General features: G+C 42.0%; 1 protein-coding gene across 2 annotated transcripts in view; it reads right to left on the bottom strand.

Annotated features, from left to right (window-relative positions):
• RXFP2 (relaxin/insulin like family peptide receptor 2) overlaps nt 1-18,130 on the bottom strand; it is a 54,124-nt gene extending 35,994 nt beyond the window's left edge. For both annotated transcript variants that reach the window (XM_021065555.1, XM_021065556.1), the window contains exons 1-2: nt 17,945-18,130; nt 1,534-1,680 (exon numbers count right to left, since the gene is read on the bottom strand). In XM_021065555.1, coding sequence (XP_020921214.1) covers nt 1,534-1,680; nt 17,945-17,987 — 190 coding nt within the window. In that variant the 5' untranslated portion in view covers nt 17,988-18,130. The remainder of the gene's footprint in view (nt 1-1,533; nt 1,681-17,944) is intronic.

Genomic DNA, 20,255 nt, shown 5'->3' with positions numbered 1-20,255 from the left:
TGCATTCTAACCATGCATGGACTCTGATTCCCACGCAGCCAAGAGGAGAGGCCAAGAATTTAAGGGACTTGCTGTTGGCTTCCAAGAGCTGCCCCATCGCTGAGCACTGGCTGTGCTCTACTGTTCTGCTCTGGAGGCACCAAAACAGATACGAACTCTCCTCAAGGAGTTTCTGTCCAGTAACAGAAGCACAGTGAAAAGACGAGGCAGTCCTCAGTACCAGCATCCGGGTACACCCTGGGGGCTACGGCCACAGAGGGAAAGGGTGCCTGTCCTGGGGCAGCGGCAGAGCTTCCGGGTGGGGAAGCCTGGCCAGGGAAGCCAAGCATCTCAGGGCCCAAGGGGCCGGCCGGCTACACTGCATCCTAAAGGCTGTGAGGGACCCACAGCTGGTGAAGGCAGAGGGTGCCCGTGAGAGGGGAGCAAGCAAGTTTCCAGGAGCAGGAGAGCAGATTCTAGAGACAAACACCACTTATTCCTGGCTTCTGCTGTCCCCTCTGGGCAGTGCCAAGGAGTGGCAGTTCTGTGTGGCAGGAAACACACAGGATCAGCTCCGATTCAGGAGATCTGGGTTCTAGGGTCTAGTCTGTGACTAACTAGACATGTCGACCTCCCTCGGCATCAGATTCTCCGAGAGGCAAATACACAGGCTAGGTGAGCCGTCTATATAGGCACAGACCTACATGGCCTCTAAGCCCTTCATGGTCCAGCCTCGGCCGACCTCCTTACCGCCTCTACCCGGTTCTCTGTGCCCACGTCACTCTGGCTTTTCTGTCCCACAAACACAGTGTTTTGCCTCGCTCAGCCTCTGGGCCTTTGTAGGTTCCTCTGCCTGGAACCCTATTCCTCCAGAATATTTCACAGTTTCTTTCCTCTTTGCCTTCCATTCTCACTTCAAATGTCAGCATCTCAGAGAGGGTGTTTCTGGCGATGTCTTTAAAGTAGCCTTTCCTCCAAGTCCCTTTCTACCCCATTAACCTGTTCTATTTACTGCCTGGTACTGATCACTCCCTGACATCATTCATGTGTGTCCAAGCTGGTGGTCCTCCTTGCTCACGTGGTCACTGTGACCTCCGCAAGGACAAGACACTTGTCCCCCTTGAGCCTGCCCTGTCCTGGCGACAAGGAGAGCACACCGCGGGCTCTGGATGTGCGTCTATTGAGTCACTCCACTCCCCAGGCGGCCCCATGAAGCGCTGTCTGGATATTTCTGCAGCTGAACCGACTGACCGAGCCATGAGGAAGTGGGTGTAGAAAACCATTTAACATTAAAATATGGCTATCCAAGTAGACTCTAAAATAATTTCATTTTTTGATCAAACGCAACATTTTATAATACTGTATTTCCAATGTAAGCAAACCCTAACTATGAAAATTCAGGTAGTGTCACCGATCAGTTGGGGAAAATTATTGGTGTTACAACAGGAGTCCCTTCGAGGCACCTCTCCCAGTTTGTCACTCTGAGCGTTCCCCCCACCCACAGTGGGGGCAGTTCATGGGGCGCTGTAGGATGGAGCTGAGCCCACAACTCACCACAGTTCTCCTCATCGGCTCCGTTCCCGCAGTCGTCTACACCGTCACAGTGAAAAGCACGGGGTAAGCACTGGGTCAGATTCCCACAGGGAAAATATCCTTTGGGGCACAAAGACGTGATTGAACTGCCTTCAGTCCGTGCAAAATCTATGTGAAAGAGGAGATAGAAATTTTAAGGGTTGGGAAGAAACCGTTAATATGGCCCAACTCTTTCCTGGTTACCCCACTGAATTTTCACCAAACTCTATGAGTTGAGTTTGGTGTTATTCTTAGGGCCCCATTTCTCCGAACAATATTTTTAATTATAACGCTGAATATCATGACAATCCTACTAAAGACCAGCCATACCAAGAATGGAAGCAAGGCTCATCTTGCACTCGCTTCAGGAAGGCAACAGTAAAAAATCCAAAGCCCCAACTGTCCTACTTCTGAGTGAAATCAAAGACTTGTTCACGCCTGGGAACAGGTAAAGCCTTGAGCTCACAGGATCAAACAGATGCATCTATGTACTTATTAATCCTTCATAAGAAGGAGTTGAGGTCACATTATGAAAATATACATGCAAAAGGAGCGTTTAAGTGTGAAAGAAAGAAATCCAGAGCAGTTTTGGAACAAGGAGAGACAACGCTAAGTAGTAACAGCTAACACTCATTGAGCTTCCTGTGCGCCACGTCGCCTGCACAGTGGTTAATCTCCGTGATTCCTTCAACCAGTCTCTACGTAGTGAAGGTCTTATTTCCAGTTTCAGGGTTAAGGAAGCTAAATGCAGTCTTCGATCTGCAAAATCACACACGTCGATCTGAATCATCCCTCTGACCCCAGAGGCCCATGCTAGGGGCGAGTCAGGAACGCGCATTTCAAGGAGCATAAATGCTCTATGAGGATGAATTAAGTCTTCTTGCGCAGGGAACATAAAAGAAGATGAATAAGAGTTGAATGACAGCTGGGGTGAATGAGAAAGTGCAGAAAGGAAGAGTAATTACCATTTGCACAGTTACTTTATCCCTGGATAGGATGCTCAAAGAAATTTCAGACATTTAGATGTGAAGAGAGATTCTTGTAATTTCGAATGAGTATGTTCCAGAAAATAAAGAGATGTGTTTTTTTGGCAAATACGCCAGCGAAAATTTAGAAGTCATGTATTTTTTAAAGGGGATGGGGGGAGGAGAGGAGTAGGTGAGGGGGATGAAGAGGTACAAAATTCCAGCCGCAAAATCAATGAGTCATGAGGATAAAATGTACAGCACTGGGGGAGAAAGAAGTACAACCTGAAACTTCACAGAAACTGATTTAAGGAGAGTGTAGACCCTGGCAGAGCTACAGTTCATTACGACTAATTGAAGGGAACGAGGAATGCTGGCAAAGTTTTCCTACCCACAGCACGGAAGGCTGGCAGCACAGCCATCATGGCCAGGAATTTCCTTGGGCTGGGGGTATGGGCCTGTTTAATAGAGCAGAGGAACAGAGAACCGGCCTTTGCCAGCATCATCTACTGTGTGTTGGGTGTTTCCTGGTCATTTCCTTTAATCTCAAAGGCAGCTTTGTGTTGCTGGTATTATCATCTCCAGGTAAAGATGAGCAATCAAGGCTGAGGCTACGAAGGCACTGCTGCTCTGGTTCTTGGGAAAACGCCCTTGTGAGGTCTGGGCCCCCCATGCAAATGCCACCTTGCTGTGAGAGGCTCTCCCGTCAGATGGTCACCAGGCTCTCTTAGAGTCGATGAGGTCTGCTGACCTGCATTGTTTAAGGAATCATACCACTTGTAACAGGGCAGGAGTTTGATCCAGGCCCTAAAGCTACGACTGAGTTATGGCGCATGATACACGTTTAGTGAGCTCGTTAGAGAGGACGAGTAGATCCTTTGATCTTTTGAGCTTTAGCCCTTTCATCATGATGACCCTCAAGATCCAGCAAACACGTAAAAGAGCAGCATCTGTCCTTTTCCTGGGGACAGCAGATGTAACGGTGCCCACTCTCCCTCGGAAGCTGCTGCCAGTTGCATCTGCTAGGCCTTCCCTGAGAGGGAGGGTGGCCCTTGAATCCTTTTCTACCCATAGGACTTTTGTTTTTACAAAAGCAAAAAATAGTTTCTCTGTTATTGCTGCAGAGGTCGATGAATGATTTACGATGAGCAAGTAGGCATAAGACCAGTGAGGTCTGACTATTTTAGGAAAACTCTCTGCTATGTGGCTCTAGGGGTTGGCTTGTTAAGCCTATTCACACAGGAAAGGCGTGCTGAGTCATCTATCTTTAAATCTCTTAACTTCTTTCTTGCAAAGATTTCTACAGAGAGCAGATTTATCAAAACCAGTTGTCCTCCCAAGTCTGGAACATGAATGAGTTAGGGTCAATATTTCTTAGTGCAGCTGCTTTAAAATTGTGTAAGACAGACACTCACAGTTAGACACACATTTTGTGCCACATTACAATTCCACATACAAACACAGGCGGAGGAAAAACAAAATTCCTGAAAAAAATTTCAGTAGTGGATGAACTTTGGTCATTGCTCTTCTATCTTGGTCACTTGAAAAGGCATTGCAAGTCACTAGGTTGATCTCAGGAGCCACTAAAGGGATGTGGCCCCTCCTCTGAAAATATTCACTAGTAACAAAGTACTCTGGAGACCAGGAAACCCAAATTAAAACTTCCAACTCCACTTCCTAGCTGTGTGACTTCAAGCTAGATGCTTAACCTCTTTAACCTTGAGTTTTTTCATACTGAAATAGGGTTAATGACAATATCCCAGGAACTAGACAGACTAGTGCTTGGGAAGTACTGGAGAGCACCGAACCCACGGTAAACCCCTGGGCAATGTTGGCCTGCGGGCAATTTCAACACTAGGTGAGAAAGCTTGTGTAGAAGCTTGCTATGCCTTAGCATTGCATGATTTTTTTTTCTTACCATGATTTCTATGAAAGAAATAATAGGACTATAATAAAGCTTCTCGCCTTCTTCATGTCACTCTGTTTTAAAAGCCATGTGATATATAAGGTTTCTATGGTGGGGCGGTGCCGGGGGGGGGGGCATGCCCAGGGCATGCAGAAGTTCCTGGGCCAGGGCTCAGGCCTGAGCCACAACAGGAACAAAGCCAGATCCTTAACCCAATGACCCACCGGGGAACTCCTATGGCTTTTCCTTTAAACAGCTCAAATCACTTTTGAAAGCTGAAAGGAGGTTGTAAATAATTAAGCAACACAAATGCCCTTAGAACTTCCTAATAATATCTTCTTATTGATATAGAAAAGGTGATTAAGCATTAAAGACAATTTTGAAATAGAAAGCTCAGGCTGGAGTTCCCATCGGGGCTCAGTGGTTAACGAATCCGTCTAGGAACCACGAGGTTGGGGGTTTGATCCCTGGGCTCGCTCAGTGGGTTAAAGATCCGGCGTTGCCGTGAGCTGTGGTATAGGTTTCAGACGCAGCTCGGATCCCACGTTGCTGTGGCTCTGGCGTAGGCTGGCGGCTACAGCTCCGATTAGATCCCTAGTCTGGGAACTTCAATATGCCGTGGGAGTGGCCCTAGAAAAGGCAAAAAGACAAAAAAAAAAAAAAAAAAGCTCAGGCTGTGTGAGACATTTTGAAGGCAGAATATTGCCTTCCCTACGGGGTTTCTCTTGACTATAAGTCTGAGTTCTCTGAAGGCTGGACCCAAACGAAACATCCATCTGACAGATGCAGACTCATGTAGAGCGAGACAGACAATCAGACAGCACAGACAAGAAGGAACCAGGCTATTTCCCTTTCCCTGGCAAGTGTGGGCGAAGGAAGGGGCGGGGGAAGCCTCACTACGCGCAAACAGAACCAACCAACGGCATTTCTCAAAATTCCCCATTTTTAAAAATTAGAATATAGCTAATTTATAATATTACCCCAACTTCTGCTGTACAGCAAAAGGACCCAGGCATAGATATATATGCATTCCCTTTCTTATATGATCTGCCCTCATGGTCTGTCCCAAGAGGCTGGACAGAGTTCCCCGCACTGTGCGGCAGGACTTCCTTGCTTATCCATTCTAAATGGAAGAGTTTGCATCTACCACCCCCAGACTCCGCCTCCATCCCAGGTCTCCCCATCCCCTGCCCCGGCAACCACAAGTCTGCTCTCCGCATCCATGGTCTGTTTCTGTTCTCTCAAAATCCCCCATTTTTCACTCCAGAATGGAGTCTTCCTGAAGTGAAGGCATAAATTTTATCTGGAAGGAATATAAACAAATTAACTCTATTTCCTACCTACCCCTTGCTCTCTGTATCCTAAATCCCTATTGTCTAACCCAGTGCCCCGTACTTGGTGCTCAATAATTTTTTAATGAACAAATCAATCAATGGATCCCTTAGGAATAAAAGAGGAACTGAAGAATGACCCCATTTAAAAGGTAAAATTCCCAAAGTTGCAGGCTCATGTTTTAATTATGATGGCAAAATATTGTTTGGTCTTCAAAGTACTTATCATTTATCATTCTGTCATTATACGATTAAAAATGATTAAGAACCCATGCTGTATTTGGCACATACTGAAAACGAATCAATACCCTGTCTGTAGACAGCATATTATGCTGTCTCTTCCTCCTGCCATCTGTGGAAGTGGAGAGTTTTTATTGAAACTTGGGGATTATAAAAGTGGAGGATTCCTACATAAAAGCTGTGTCAATAGCTTCTGCAGCAATTTCTATGGGAGCCCTGCCAAACACCCAGCTAAGGGGAGGTTTGAACATGCGAAAGAAAAATTTCTCAGTAACAGTCCTTCTCTTCTCTCTTCTGGTTAATATTCTGGAGACGTCTATGCAAAATGATTTTAAAATGACTCCTGGATAACTTTCTGAAGCCAACTGGACTGCTGCCTAAGGACACACTCTGTTGCCTGCCCACCAACACCCTCCTTGTGGAGAAACAGCAGGTGCTCAGTTTGAGAATCGATGGAGAAGTCCCTGTGGCCCTTCTCGGATTCTCCGCTAATGCTTGTCCCGCATGAAGCTGAAGAAGCCTTTTCCTCTCGGCCTGGTGTTCTGGCTGAGACGCTCTCCACACCCAGGCCAGGATGTTGGCCCCACCGTCCACAGGGAGACCAGAGGATCCCGGCCAACGAGGCCATTTCCCAGAGTGCACTGCTCCGAGTGGAATTCAATCCAGTTCAGATGCAGATGAAACCTCTGCCATGTACTCTAAAGAGCCGGTTCCTGCTGCACTGAAAGAAACCTTTACTTGGCATCCTGGAAATGTTAGCTGAGTGCCCACTACGTACTACGTCAACAGGCAGATGACGTCCGTTCCCTCCTGGAGCTCAGGTGCCAGGGTCTCCAAGGGGCACAGCAACACCACTCAGTGAAGCAAAGGAGAATCGAGCTCGCTGGCTCAGTCCACCTGCCTTCTAGCAAGAGCCTCAGCTCCACTGAACCCCCATCTTTTCTGGGTATACGATTCACGGTCCGCCTAAAGGAAACTAGGCAAGTCTTCCTGAAAAGACTTTCACGATAAGGTGAGTGGAGAGAAATTGGCCCCTTGGTTGGTCGGTGACCTTAGAAGTCTCGTCCTTCTATGCTATACGCTACTGTTTGGTCCTCCCGGCCCTGACGATATTGTGTGGATATATCGGACAGCGTGTGTCGAATGCAGATCCAGTTTCATACACACACTGACGCCACCATCTTCCCATTTCAAAGAGTCCTGCCTTAACTGAGTTTCGAAGCCTCTATTTTCTGCTGTGCTCTTTCGGGACAAAACAGACCACCTCCAGCTGGTGAATGAATGGTCTTCAGGATGCTCCTCAGAGCTTTTCTGCAGAAACTATCACCCATCACCCCCTTCATATTATTGCCCAATGTTTGGGCAGATTTGGGGAAAACATGCCTGACTATGTGAAACAGAGTATAGGTTTAATATATGTTGATTTAAATGGGGGGAAAAAAGAATTTCAAATTGCCAACCTCATCCTCACCAGGGATGGATTTCTGTCCCGTGTGCCCCTGGGCTGGATGCTTTTACATGGGTCACAAACTGAACACCACGGTCCTTGATGGGCTCTAAGGTGTACAGCGGCACAAGAAACATCTCTTCCACTGACCAGTAACCTGCTTAAACTTCACCTGGAGGGATGCATTCTTTTAGGTTAATATCTTGCCTTTTAGTATTTAAGGTCCTACCTTGTTCTGCATGAATTAGCAGAACAAAGCTAATTCTGGCTTCTTCCTAAAACCTGCCTGTGTGCAGTGACCTCGAGAAGGGACCCTGTGGTGGGTGGAGGGAAGAAGAATGTGGAAAGGTTGACTGTGACGGAGACAAGGTGAATCCTGATGGAAACTGGGCGCGGGAAAGGTGGAGAGAAGTTGATCCATTCCTCCTTTCGTCGCTCTCCTGATTCCCCCATGTGTCGACTGCTCTGACTCCAGGGCCTTGCGCTGGCTACTCCCCCCAGTGGTGATGTTCCCAAATTGCAGCCACGTCAACGTGCACGTGCACTCGCACAAGGAAGGCGCACCATCCGCATAGGCTGCTGGTGTTGAGCTGTGCAGAAGCCACGCGGCCCCAGGCTGAGGGCCTGGAGGCGTCTTTGTCTTTTTATTTATTTATTTATTTATTCACCTATTTATTTATTTTCTAGGGCCGCACCCTGGCATATGGAGGTTCCCAGGCTAGGGGTCGAATCAGAGCTGTAGCCACCGGCCTACGCCAGAGCCACAGCAACACGGGATCAGAGCTGCATCTACCACCTACACCACAGCTCAGGGCAACGCCAGATCCCTAACCCACTGAGCGAGGCCAGGGATCGAACCCGCAACCTCATGGTTCCTAGTCGGATTTGTTAACCACTGAGCAACGACGGGAACTCCGAGGCTTCTTTTATGATGCACAGAAGGCGACAGTTTCCCTTCCTGCCCGTGGGGAGTGTTCTATATTCCACCTCATCGCCTCTGCTCAGACTCTCTCTCCATTACCTCCTTTCTTTCCAGTATCCCTGTCTCTCCACTGGTTTTTCTATTATTATTAATCTTGTTTCATCAGCTCCCATTTTCAAAACAAGCACATTAATCAACCCACTAACCAACGGAGCAATCAACCAACCAACCAACCCAAATTAATTCTATGATACTCACACAGGAACAGAGACATGCTTCTCCCTTCAAAGTTAAATTTCTCAGAAAAAAATCATACTAGCCAATGTTTCCACTCCTGGCCACCCATTTTTTTCAGCTCACAGCCTTCCGTCCTGGCCTGGCTGCTCCAATGAAATGCCTCCCCGTGGAATCACGAATGCCGTCTTGGTGGCTCATCACCACGGATATTTGATGGTCCTCCTTTTACTTGATTCTCTGCAGCATTTGGCAGAGCCAACCACAGTGACCAGGGTGAAATCCTTTGTCCCTCAGCTTTGTGACATCTCCCAGCCCTCGGTCACTTCCTTCATTTCCAGGTTCGCTAACAGCCCCCTCGACGCCCCCGCCCCCGTTTCCTTAATGCATTAGCTCCTTTTGCTCTGTCAAAACTGTGAATGTCGCTGATACGCATTAGGTCAGAATGATGTCAATCAAAAATTAATTATAGGGACCTGCAAAGAGTTACTAATATTTTAGTTTGTCACCCAAGAGCATCACAACCCCTAAATTACCATTATTATCATTATTAGGAAAACAGTATTTTGTCATTAAAAATTTGAGAGAATATCTTCATGGAAGAAAAGACAAGCCTTTGAAAGGAAGACATTTAACTTTATGAAAAACTAACTTATTTGTGCTCATGGACGGGTGAGACTTTCATTCCTGACAGCAGTGGCCTGGAACACAATGTTTGGAACCATGTGTGAGAAAACTGAATCTGGCAGTGTTACTAGAATTCTTTAGGGAGCTTAGCCCTCCGGTCTGTAACTCACAAATATTTTCTCCCCGTTTGTCACTTGTCTTTAACTTTGTTTAGATCAGAGGCTCCAGAGAGGAAATGATCAGATCTTGACTTTAAAATAACTACGCAAAGTAAAAATAGAAGGCGAGTTAATTGATTTAACGAAGGATATCCATAAAAAGTCAAAGCATATAACCTCTTTATTAAATACGTTTTAAATGTTTGAGGACTTTCACTGTGAGGTTGGGATGAAGCAGTGATGTCCACTATTACTACATCTTTTCAAGACTGCCCTGGAGGACTTGGCAAACTTAGTGAGGCCAGGCAAGCAAGTCAATGGCCTTCACCTTGGGAGAAAGAAAACTGTCCTTATTCATGAATGATACGAGTGCGAACATAAACAACTCCAAATAATAAATGATTAGTATTAGAGAGTTTATCAAGGTTTCTGTAAAATCAATTTAATTTCTATATCAGCTGTAAACAATTACAAAATGAAATTTTAAAAAAATACCTTTTCCTATAGCATCACCAGTGTCATATTTAGGAATTAATCTAATAAAAACTTGTAAAACATTTACACAAAGTATGTAAAAGTATTGATAGACATTAAAGACCTAAAAAATGCAGTTCATTCTTCTCCCACATTGATCTATGGTTCAAAACAAGTCCAATAAAAATTCGGGAGTGTATGTGTATGTGTGTGCAAAAGGAGAGGCCGCTTCTTCAAGACACGTGGGAACAAGAAAGTCCAGACGAGCCAGCTCTGTCTTGAAGAAAGAAAACAAGGTAAGAGAACTTGTTACCTGAATGTCAGGACTTATTACAATGATATACTCATTCAGAAAGTTCAGAAAAAGATAGACACACAGACGGCTGATTTAGGAAACAAGTGGTACTGCTTAGCAGGGAGGGGGGACAGTCACCTCGAGGTAGGTTATACACCTAAATATTAAGGTAAAACAATAGAGTTTCTGGAAGATAATATTGGAGAAAATCTTTATGACTTTAGGGTAGGATCTAGGGGAATAAATAAAACAAGTAAAACTGAAAGCATTAATCATAAAGGAAAAGATAGCTAAGTTAGATGACATTAAAATTCAGAACTCCTATTAACCACAAAAGAAGAAGTTACCATGAAGACAGTGTAAAGGCAAGCTTCAGAGCTGATGTCTGTAGAACATTTGTAACTAGGAGCGAGAGAGAGGAAGAGAGAAAGAGAGCTCTGTCCTGTAAATCAATAAAGAAAAGATGAAAGTAAAGAGGAAAATGGGCAAGAAACTTGAACAGACATTAAACAAAAGAGAATATCCAAATGGCCAACAAACAAAAAGGCATTAAATCTAATGAGTAACTAAGCAAATGAACATTAAAACTACAGTGAGCTATCACTACAGATTACCAGTATGGCTACACATAATTTGAAAAACAACCCATAATACACTGGTGAGAATGGTGAGCCATATAAACTCTCCGGACAGGTAGAAGTGTTAACTGGAACACCTACTTTGGAAAAGTTTGTCATTCCCTACTAAACTTGATACTTTGAAAACCTTATGAGTTGGCAGTTTTAGATCTAGGTACACACCCACAGACATGCATGCACGTGTGCACCAAGAGACTCAGATAAAAATATTCGCAGAAGCATTGCTTTTAATAGCCCCAAACTGGAAACAGTACATATGTCCCTGAAAAAGAGTAACTGGATAAAAGTTGTGGTATATTCATCAATGGCATACTATACAGTACTGAAAATGAACAAACTCAGTCATTCGAAATGATTTTAGATCCAGCATAGCCAGTGAGCAGACGTCCTTTGGCTTTTTATAATTACTGTGTACTCAGTTAGCAAAACATTGCTGGCAGCCCCAACTTTTAGGGTAATAAGATCTTGAGACTTTAGTTTGTGCTTTCCTCCTTATCGAAAATGCATTCTTCCCCCTTTTCCACTTCACCTTTCTTTGACAGTCATCTCAGAAGCCATTTCTGTGAAAACCTCACTGATCCTCTCCAAGACATGAGTTCAAACTTTCTTTTTTTAGTTCTCAGAGCAGCTGGCCATACTTCAATTGTAATATCGATGGTATTTTATTATAATTACAGGTACTTTCACTTTCCCATAGTTTACTGTGCCCAACCTATGGAAGGGAACTTATTTTTTATTAATTTTCCTAGTAGCTAGGAAAGCTCTGTTTTCAGCACACACCATTTGTCTCAAAATTGTTATCTACATTAACATTTCCTTTTTTTTTTTTGTCTTTTTGCCTTTTCTAGGGCCACTCTTGCAGCATATGGAGGTTCCCAGGCTAGGGGTCGAATCGGAGCTGTAGCCTCCGGCCTACACCACAGCCACAGCAATGCGGGATCCGAGCCGCGTCTGGGACCCACACCACAGCTCACGGCAACACCAGATCCTCGACCCACTGAGTGAGGCCAGGGATGGAACCCGCAACCTCATGGTTCCTCGTCGGATTTGTTAACCACTGCGCCACGACGGGAACTCCTACATTAACATTTTCAGGGGTAGCAATATAGTTTCCATCGTTGAGTTACACATACCTACACCCCCATATGGGGAAGCGGGGAGCACACAGGTGCTTCAGTGATGACGCACGTCAGAAGCCTAGGCCAACGCCACACGTACACGTGTTGGGAAGACACCTGCGTGTGTTTGGTGCATGCAAGAGGCTCCACACTCAATTCCTTTTCCCCATTTATCTCGTATCAGTGTCTCAGTTTTTTTATGTTGACATTTTTGCTTGAAGCTATCACAGCAGATGAGTGGTGGTTAGGCCCCTCCTAATTTCCAGGAGGACTATGTCGGGATAAACCTTGAATTATCTGGAAATTAGGCTTATTACATCATATAACTCTACATCTGGGATTTAGGCTGCAGTAACCAGTAATTTCCTCATGCTTTACTCTTTGCAAAACCCTTGCCATTCACACATACAATGGATGAAAATAATAGTATTTGCAAAACCCTGTGCCCTGAGGGAAGGGAACTTATTTTTCCAAGTAGATCATTCTGGTTTTACATAGTTACTATAATAAGATCAGCATTTTTAAGTGGGAAATAGGAAAGGACCACAAAGGAATGCCTTCGGAATAGGGGAAGAGAGTTTTTCAGTAACATGCAGCAAGGGCTGCTACCCTTCATTCTGCCCGCAAGGAAGTTTACATTAGGGACTCCCTCAGCTCATCCTCAGACAGAATCTGAGGCTTTTGAGAGGCTGATTTTTCAATGGCCCTCAAAGGCAGAGTGGAAGAAATCAAGATCCTTTGAATTGCTTACAGCTCAAACATTTACAGAAGAGGAAATTAAGAGTAGAAACATCTGCAATAGATATCTGACTTTTAGCCCATGTGGTGGAGACAGAAAGTCTCAGACTTGCTGATTATCACTCTCGTCTTGCCACAGGCAAATGACTGGCCCCGTGTCCTGGCTAGACCATAACTGCACAGAAAAACAGATAACCAACAGCAGGGGATGAATGAGAAAGGGTCTTGCTCCAAACCAGCAGAGACCCTTCCCTAGCTACTCGTGTCATTGGTTTACTCATTTCCTCTTAATTCTTTTTTTTTTTTGGCTGCACCCACAACATGCAGAAATTCCCAGACCAGGGATCAAACCGGCACCACAGTAGTGACCCAAGCCACTGCAGTGACACCACCAGGTCCCTGACCCACTGTGCGAAAGAGCTCCTCATTTCCTCTTGTTTCTTAAGGAGGAGGTAGTAGTTAGCATCAAGATGACTATATAGCTAAACTTGCACAGTAATTACACTTTTTTGAATTTTACTCTCCAGTAAGCGTCTCTATGTTGATCATTAGATCAGGTATCACCTTGCCAAAGACTTAATTTGTCCTTATAACCCACCCCACTCCCGCCCCCCAAAAAACTGCTACAGATCAGGGCTGAACTTGAACGCAGGTCTGCTAACGCCTGCTAACATCCTTGCCACCCTGCTCTCTCTCCTATCCTGCTCCCTTCCAAGTGTGTAGCACTTTATGACATGATCCCACTCCTCTGATGCATATGCCCTTGCGTGTCTAATCCCTGATTAAGCAAAACCTGAAGAATTAAAAACGACCTTCTTTTCCGAGCTTTGGGTCAAGATGGTCTATTGTGAGCAAATCTTGAATATCCTTCCCAAAACATTCTCTTTCACGGTGGAAGACTGATATTACATTGTTTCACTGAAACATGGAGCTAATGGAAGGGCGAATCCCCACAGAACATGAACGGAGAAAAGGCTGCCCTTGTGAGAGGGACTCGGCCCAAGGGCTTGACGGGCGCCAAGGATGGATGAGCAGTCGGATCTGGCTTCCAGGCCTATTTGACAAAAGGGCTGAATGCAGGGTGGCCAGCAGAGGCGGGGGCCTTCATGAAGCCACTTGCTGGGACAGAGCCCCTCACAGTGAATGGGGGGTGAAATACGTCTGCCTGGCCACCCAAGGCTGTGATTTGAATACTGCCCCTTGCCCGAAGCCAGCAGGGAAAGCAGGGGGAGTACTTCTGCAAATTGAGCATGAGATTTGGGACTGGATCACCCACAAGATAAAAGTTGCTGAGATACTCATATAAACTACAGCTCACATCTGAAGGCCCCCAGGAGCTATGCTGAGGCAATTCTGAGACCACTCAGAGAGAGACATGTGCAGGAGAAAAATCCCTCCAACTTCATGAAAACATCCAGGGCTCCAAAGAAAAAAAAAAAAAAGAAAGAATTCATACCTAGGGAATTGGGTGATAAAATTATCTTCCCCTTATCAAATACTTATTCTATTAACACAGAACTATCCTGGACCAAAAAGAAAAAAAGTAATATAACACTGATGAGAACAATATTTGTTGCAAGCTTATTTTTTTTCTATACATGCTAAATATAATTAGAATTCTAAATATAATGTAGAATTCTAAATATCTAGAATTACAGGGGTGAGGAACTGCTGCACGTAACAAGGCATTTAAAAATTCTCCTTCTGGAGTTCCCGTCGTGGCGTAGTGGTTAACGAATCCGACTAGGAACCATGAGGTTGCGGGTTCGGTCCCTGCCCTTGCTCAGTGGGTTAAGGATCCGGCGTTGCCGTGAGCTGTGGTGTAGGTTGCAGACGCGGCTCGGATCCTGCGTTGCTGTGCCTCTGGCGTAGGCCGGTGGCTACAGCTCCGATTCAACCCCTAGCCTGGGAACCTCCATATGCCGCGGAAGCGGCCCAAAAAATAACAACAACAACAACAAAAGACAAAAAGACAAAAGACAAAAAAAAAAAAATTCTCCTTCTAATTCCACTATTAGGAGTTCCTGTTCTGGCGCAGCGGAAACGAATCTGACTAGGAACCATGAGGTTGCGGGTTCGATCCCTGGCCTCCCTCAGTGGGTTAAGGATCTGGCGTTGCCCTGAGCTGTGGTGCAGTTTGCAGACGCCGCTCAGATCCCGCATTGCTGTGGCTGTGGCGTAGGCCGGCAGCTATAGTTCCGATTCAACCCTTAGCCTGGGAACCTCCATATGCGAGTGCCGCCCTAAAAACAAACAAACAAACAAAAAAGACTAATTCCACTATTATTTCTCATGTGAAACAAGCACATTCATTTTGCCTGGTAAAAGCCAAGTTACATATTTACCAAACAAGTAAACAAAGCTGTTTTGGGTTCTGAGTTCTCAAGTATACATATATGTTCAATAGTATATACATACTACTAAAAACTCTGCATTTATCATTATATGACCATGTACACAAACTGTCCTTAGTTAACCGAATTTTATTCAAGCCACAATTTCCTAGGACATAAACGTACTATCTTTCAATATCAACTTATTTGAAAGCAACATCCTCATTTTTGTCTTTAAAATTCAGGTGACAGCCAGTTTTGTCACTTCAAATAAGAGTCCTTACAACTCTTTTATTAAGTCTGATCATACTCATTCACAATAAGATGAACTACTGAATATCATCTGTTGGGGGATGTATTCAGTTAGTGCCTTTAGAGATAACTTATCTCAAACAGCTTTAACTTGTGGGTTTCTGATTTTTTTCCTCTCCTCTCACAGCAGGCTCCATTCAGCCCTGAAGCAGGTGAGTTTCTTTTTCATTAGCGGTGCTGCTTTAGCCTCTCAGTACGACTGGCCTGTAATATAATTGATTTTCACAGCTATTGACAGCACAGATGTAATTGTGCGAAGTTAAAACTTAGTTCAAAAACCTTTCCTCACGTCACAGAGACCAAGCTGAACTGACATTGCTTAGAAAGGGCCAACTTGAGATTTGAACTGGTCCATTAGGGGGCAGCCAAATACTGCTCACGTCAAAATGCTGCTCTGGCCCTGCGTTTGCGGACTGCAGTTTTCAAGGTTAACAAATTATTGGAATAAGCAGCAATTGGTCGTTATCAAGCAGCATTCTCAATACTTGATGCATTTCATTTCCCGCAGAAGTCCACATTTTTGGTTTGCAATAGTGTTCATAATCCCTATCAAAACTTTTTTTTTTTTTTTTGGAGAGAGTTTGAAGCTGGTTAAGGAGCGTCAGTGAATAAATGGATGAGAAAATACATGCAGAAAGTGATATGATATGTGATCTTCTCAGTGAATGTCTAGTTAAAGACCGTCACTATCATTCATTCCTTAGGCGCGCGAAGGTGACCGCGGCCAGAAGCGAAAAGCCAGTCATGACTTCTAACTTTTCCTTTCGTTTCGAAGCGGCCAAAGAATCTATCATAAATATTTATCAAAATTTTAAAAACAATTTTTACTCTTACATCATTTTAAATGATTTTTCTGTTTATGGTAAAGAGCCTTACTGCTTTAAGGGTATAAGTGTAACTGCTTTAAGTAATTTAACTGTAATTTTATTGTGAAAAAGAAAAAGGTTTTGCTTATACATAGAACAAATTATTATTTTTATAGGTGGGAGTAAGATATAAAGGCCTCGATTAACACATCTAACTGTGACAATAATGTTAACCGTAGGGTTTAAATTAGGAATCGAGAGTAATATAAAATTAGAAAAGAGAAATCTCCAGGAAATTATAATCAGTAAGTATTTACCAGGTTGGTACTCTGGATTTTTTAAATGTCATTTACTTAGAAAATTTTTAAGAATTATCTGTTTAAAAGTTCTTTCCTTTTTTTAGCTTAAAGAACATGTTACATTGTGGTAAATCTTAAAATATTGTTTTAGTAATGGATGTTTTTCTTCTCATGGGGCTTTCGTTTCTCGAGGCAAATCAATTAGAAGCATTATCAGAAGTAATAGCAGTAATTTCGTCAAATTGGTTTACTATAGCTACATTCCTTACATTAAAGATTTTTTAGGTGACTAAATGATCTCTATGAAGTATGCTGAATCCAAGAACCTACTTTCTATTCTTCAAAATCATAAAAAATTGAAGAGTACAGATGTGCAAAGGGCACGAACTTCTGAGGGAAGACCTTAAATCAAGAAATAGACTGCTTTCTACAATTGTATTTCATGCAAAATGATTTTATATATTTTTCTCCTTCGATAAAACTTAAGTTTTCATGTAAGAAAGATTAAAATACAAAACAAAACTGTTCTAAGTGTTTTAAAATAATTTGAAACAAAGTTTTAGCATTCCAAATTCAAACTAAAATTTAAATATTTAAAAAGTCTTTGATTTGTTAGTTCTTAAATAACTGCTCATACTGTATTTTATTTCTATATTTAAAATATTTAGTTGAATTCACTTAATAAAATTAAACGCTATAAAAACCTAAAACAAATTTCTCAGAAAATAAAAATAACTTTAAATTCTAACTTTTAGTCTCAGAGGTTCATCAAAAGTCTTTAAGAAAGACTATGAACTTAAATAGATACGTTATTTAATACTAATAATAAACCCAACATGCCTTGGATATGATGAATAGATTATTTTTTTACAAGTGTACAAGCTCATAAGGAAACAAGTCTACAGTTTTCTTTAAAACCATGTAAAGAAGTAAATTTTATTTTTTTCTCAGCTTTACAATAAAAATGTCACTAACTTGAAAATGAGCAGTTTGGCTAACGTGTAAATATTTAAAAATTAAAAACAAGAACTCTCTAAACAGGTAGCTTTTGTACGTTTTCAATTATTTTATTCTTACACACAGATTTGCTCTTGTGGAGAGATGCTGATTTTTAGATTTGTCTGTGGCTTTGCAGTTCCCAGTTCAACTATGTTAATAACGAAACACAGCCACTGATAATTATCTAAAATTTATGAGCAGATTTCAACATATTGAAATTTCATGAGGTAAAATTTTAATTAATTAATTTGACATCCTTTATTCAAATACTAAAAAAATTTTCTCCATTATAACTGATTTCTTCAACCTTGTTATTTTAAAGCCATCTTATCTGTAATCTTAACCACATTTAAAGGCAGGTTTCCATGAAAAACTTACTGTGCCTAGAAATTGCTGGGATGGGATCATAAGCAGTTAGTGAGAATGACAATGCAAACTGGATGTCTGCTTATCAAACACTGCAAGGAGTCTATTCTAAGGATGACAGAACCTCGAGGAAGTATTCTCCTCGTGGAATTGCACTCATTTAAGCGAGAAAGCAGCAGCCTTACCTTTGACATCCATCAGGACGATGAAATGAAGTAGAAAGAACATTGCAGTCAATCTGCAGCTGGAGAGATGCTTAGTACCAGAAACATAACAATGGGTTCACAGCAATTGAGTTATTAGAGGTATGCTCCTTATACCTCGGAAGGAGTTCTGATATAGTAACTTCGGTGCCTCCCCTGTGTCTGAGCATGCTCACAGCTAGAACTTTACTGGCATGAGAGGAGACGGGCTTTGTCACTCTGCAGCCTATCTTTTTCATTTTCTCTTTTTTGGTTTCATTTTATTTTAAACCTACAGTTGTATTCGTGGCCATTAATTCATGATAATATGTACCGAGAGGCATAAATAAGACTTTGGTGACATTAGCGAAGAAACATTTTTCTAATTACTTTAAAAAATGTTCCCCTTAAAGCATGTAGTACCATTTGCTCTTATTTAAATCCAAACATATACAGAAGTTCTCAAAAGGGAAGGCATATAGATTTACACTGAATAGGTAATGAAACCCTTGGCAAGCATATTTTTTATGAAATAAGCAAGTGACAGAAAGCTTCTCACTGGCAAATACATGAAGAACACCTACTTCTACTCACATGCACTTAAATGTTTTCAAATGACATACTAAAAGATTGTAATAACTAAAATATATGGCCCTGTATTTAATAGTTACTTAATATTAAACATTTTCACAAGATTTTAAACTTCATTTACTTCCTCTATAATCATATTCCTTTTTAAAAAAATGGGCAACTTTATTCCTGCTTTCAATCAAGTGTTGCACACCTATTAGAAAATATTCATTATAATTCAGTTCCTACATCCTGCAAGCAGCTTTTAAAGCAGCATAGTTAGTGCAAGTTAAAAGTACAGGAAGAGACGTTGGTTATAGTATTCAGTTGATGCTAGTATAATAATAAAGAGTTCTACAAAAGGACACTATAGAATTTTGTTGTCTCTGAAATTCTCACAAATGTCTATGTAGATATGAAACATTTTGTAGTCCTGATTTGGACAGAGGATTCTGTAAGCAAATGATACAGATTTTCTCATTTGTTGCTATTAATCATGTCATAACAACACTGGAAAACCATCCTGTGATGACTGGCTATCGTCATCACAATTCATAAGAGATGGGGTTTTCGTTGTTCTTTCTTTAATTCCAGGCTTTGATAGAATAAAGATTCAAAGGGATTTTCAAATAGAAAATATTTTATGTATCACATAATGCAGTTAGCTCTTTTCTCTCTTAGGAAGTAAGCTAAATTCCCCAAGACTCTTTCCAGATACATTTAGATGTGCTCTCATCTTATTTTTCAAACCAAAAGATAGAGCAACAAAGAGAATAAAGGAAAAGATGAAAAGAAAAAATTCCAGGTTTTTTTCTTACATTCCAAGTACCTTTATTTTTTTCTTAATTAACCTCCAGCTCTTTCTGGATAAAAATTGCTTTAGTTCATGTAAAAAAATTCAGGATGATCAGTTTTTCTCACATTTTGAGTTCTGCTGGCGAGATGATGGATGCTAGTGTCTGGTACTGAAACTTGGAGCATGAATTTTTAAGTATAATTAAATACCATGAATTGCCCATCACAAGTCTATTTGAAGTTTAAATATACACTCCACGAAAGCACAATTTTTGGAGAAAGAAGAAATGTCAAGACTTCAAAGAACTTAGTTTTGACTTTTTCATGAATATTAAGCCTTAGAAATAGACTTAAATTGCTAAAACGTTAAATCATCATCCCTTTGTGTTAAACTTTTCAAAGTTTATCTTTGAATATTAACATAAAAAATTCAGAACCCGATAATTATAAATAATAGTTAAGAACATTTTTAGGCTCATTATTGGTTTCTAAAGGCAAAACGTGCACGTATTAAACTCTGTTTCACTTAATATGTTCTAACTTTGATGTACCTAGTGTGAGCATCCAGCCTTTTGAACTGAAACTCAAATGGTTGAAATGCACCCAAGGATATAATGCATGTGTCTAAGTAAGGGTGAACGAATTCAGTCTTTCCCTGGATATGTGGCTGGTAAGGAAGTTCCATAGCAAGGTTCATGCAGAGCTGAGGAAGACTGTACAAACTGATTCACCCCTGAATATTAATTTCAAATTTATTCAAGTGTATTTTATTGATCCTTGCCTGAGTCAACTCATTCCTGCATTCCAATCCCCTGTGGGTGGTACTCATACTTTTAGCAATAACAGTATAAAAGCTCATACAAATATAAATAGCATAATTTTATTTATTTATTTATTTATTTATTTATTTATTTATTTATTTATTTATTTATCTTTTTGGGGCCACACT

This window comes from Sus scrofa, chromosome 11 (genome assembly GCF_000003025.6).
Source record: "Sus scrofa isolate TJ Tabasco breed Duroc chromosome 11, Sscrofa11.1, whole genome shotgun sequence".
NCBI lineage: Eukaryota > Metazoa > Chordata > Mammalia > Artiodactyla > Suidae > Sus > Sus scrofa.
The sequence above is the reverse complement of the archived record's forward strand: the minus strand, read 5'-3'. Positions and strand labels throughout refer to the sequence as shown.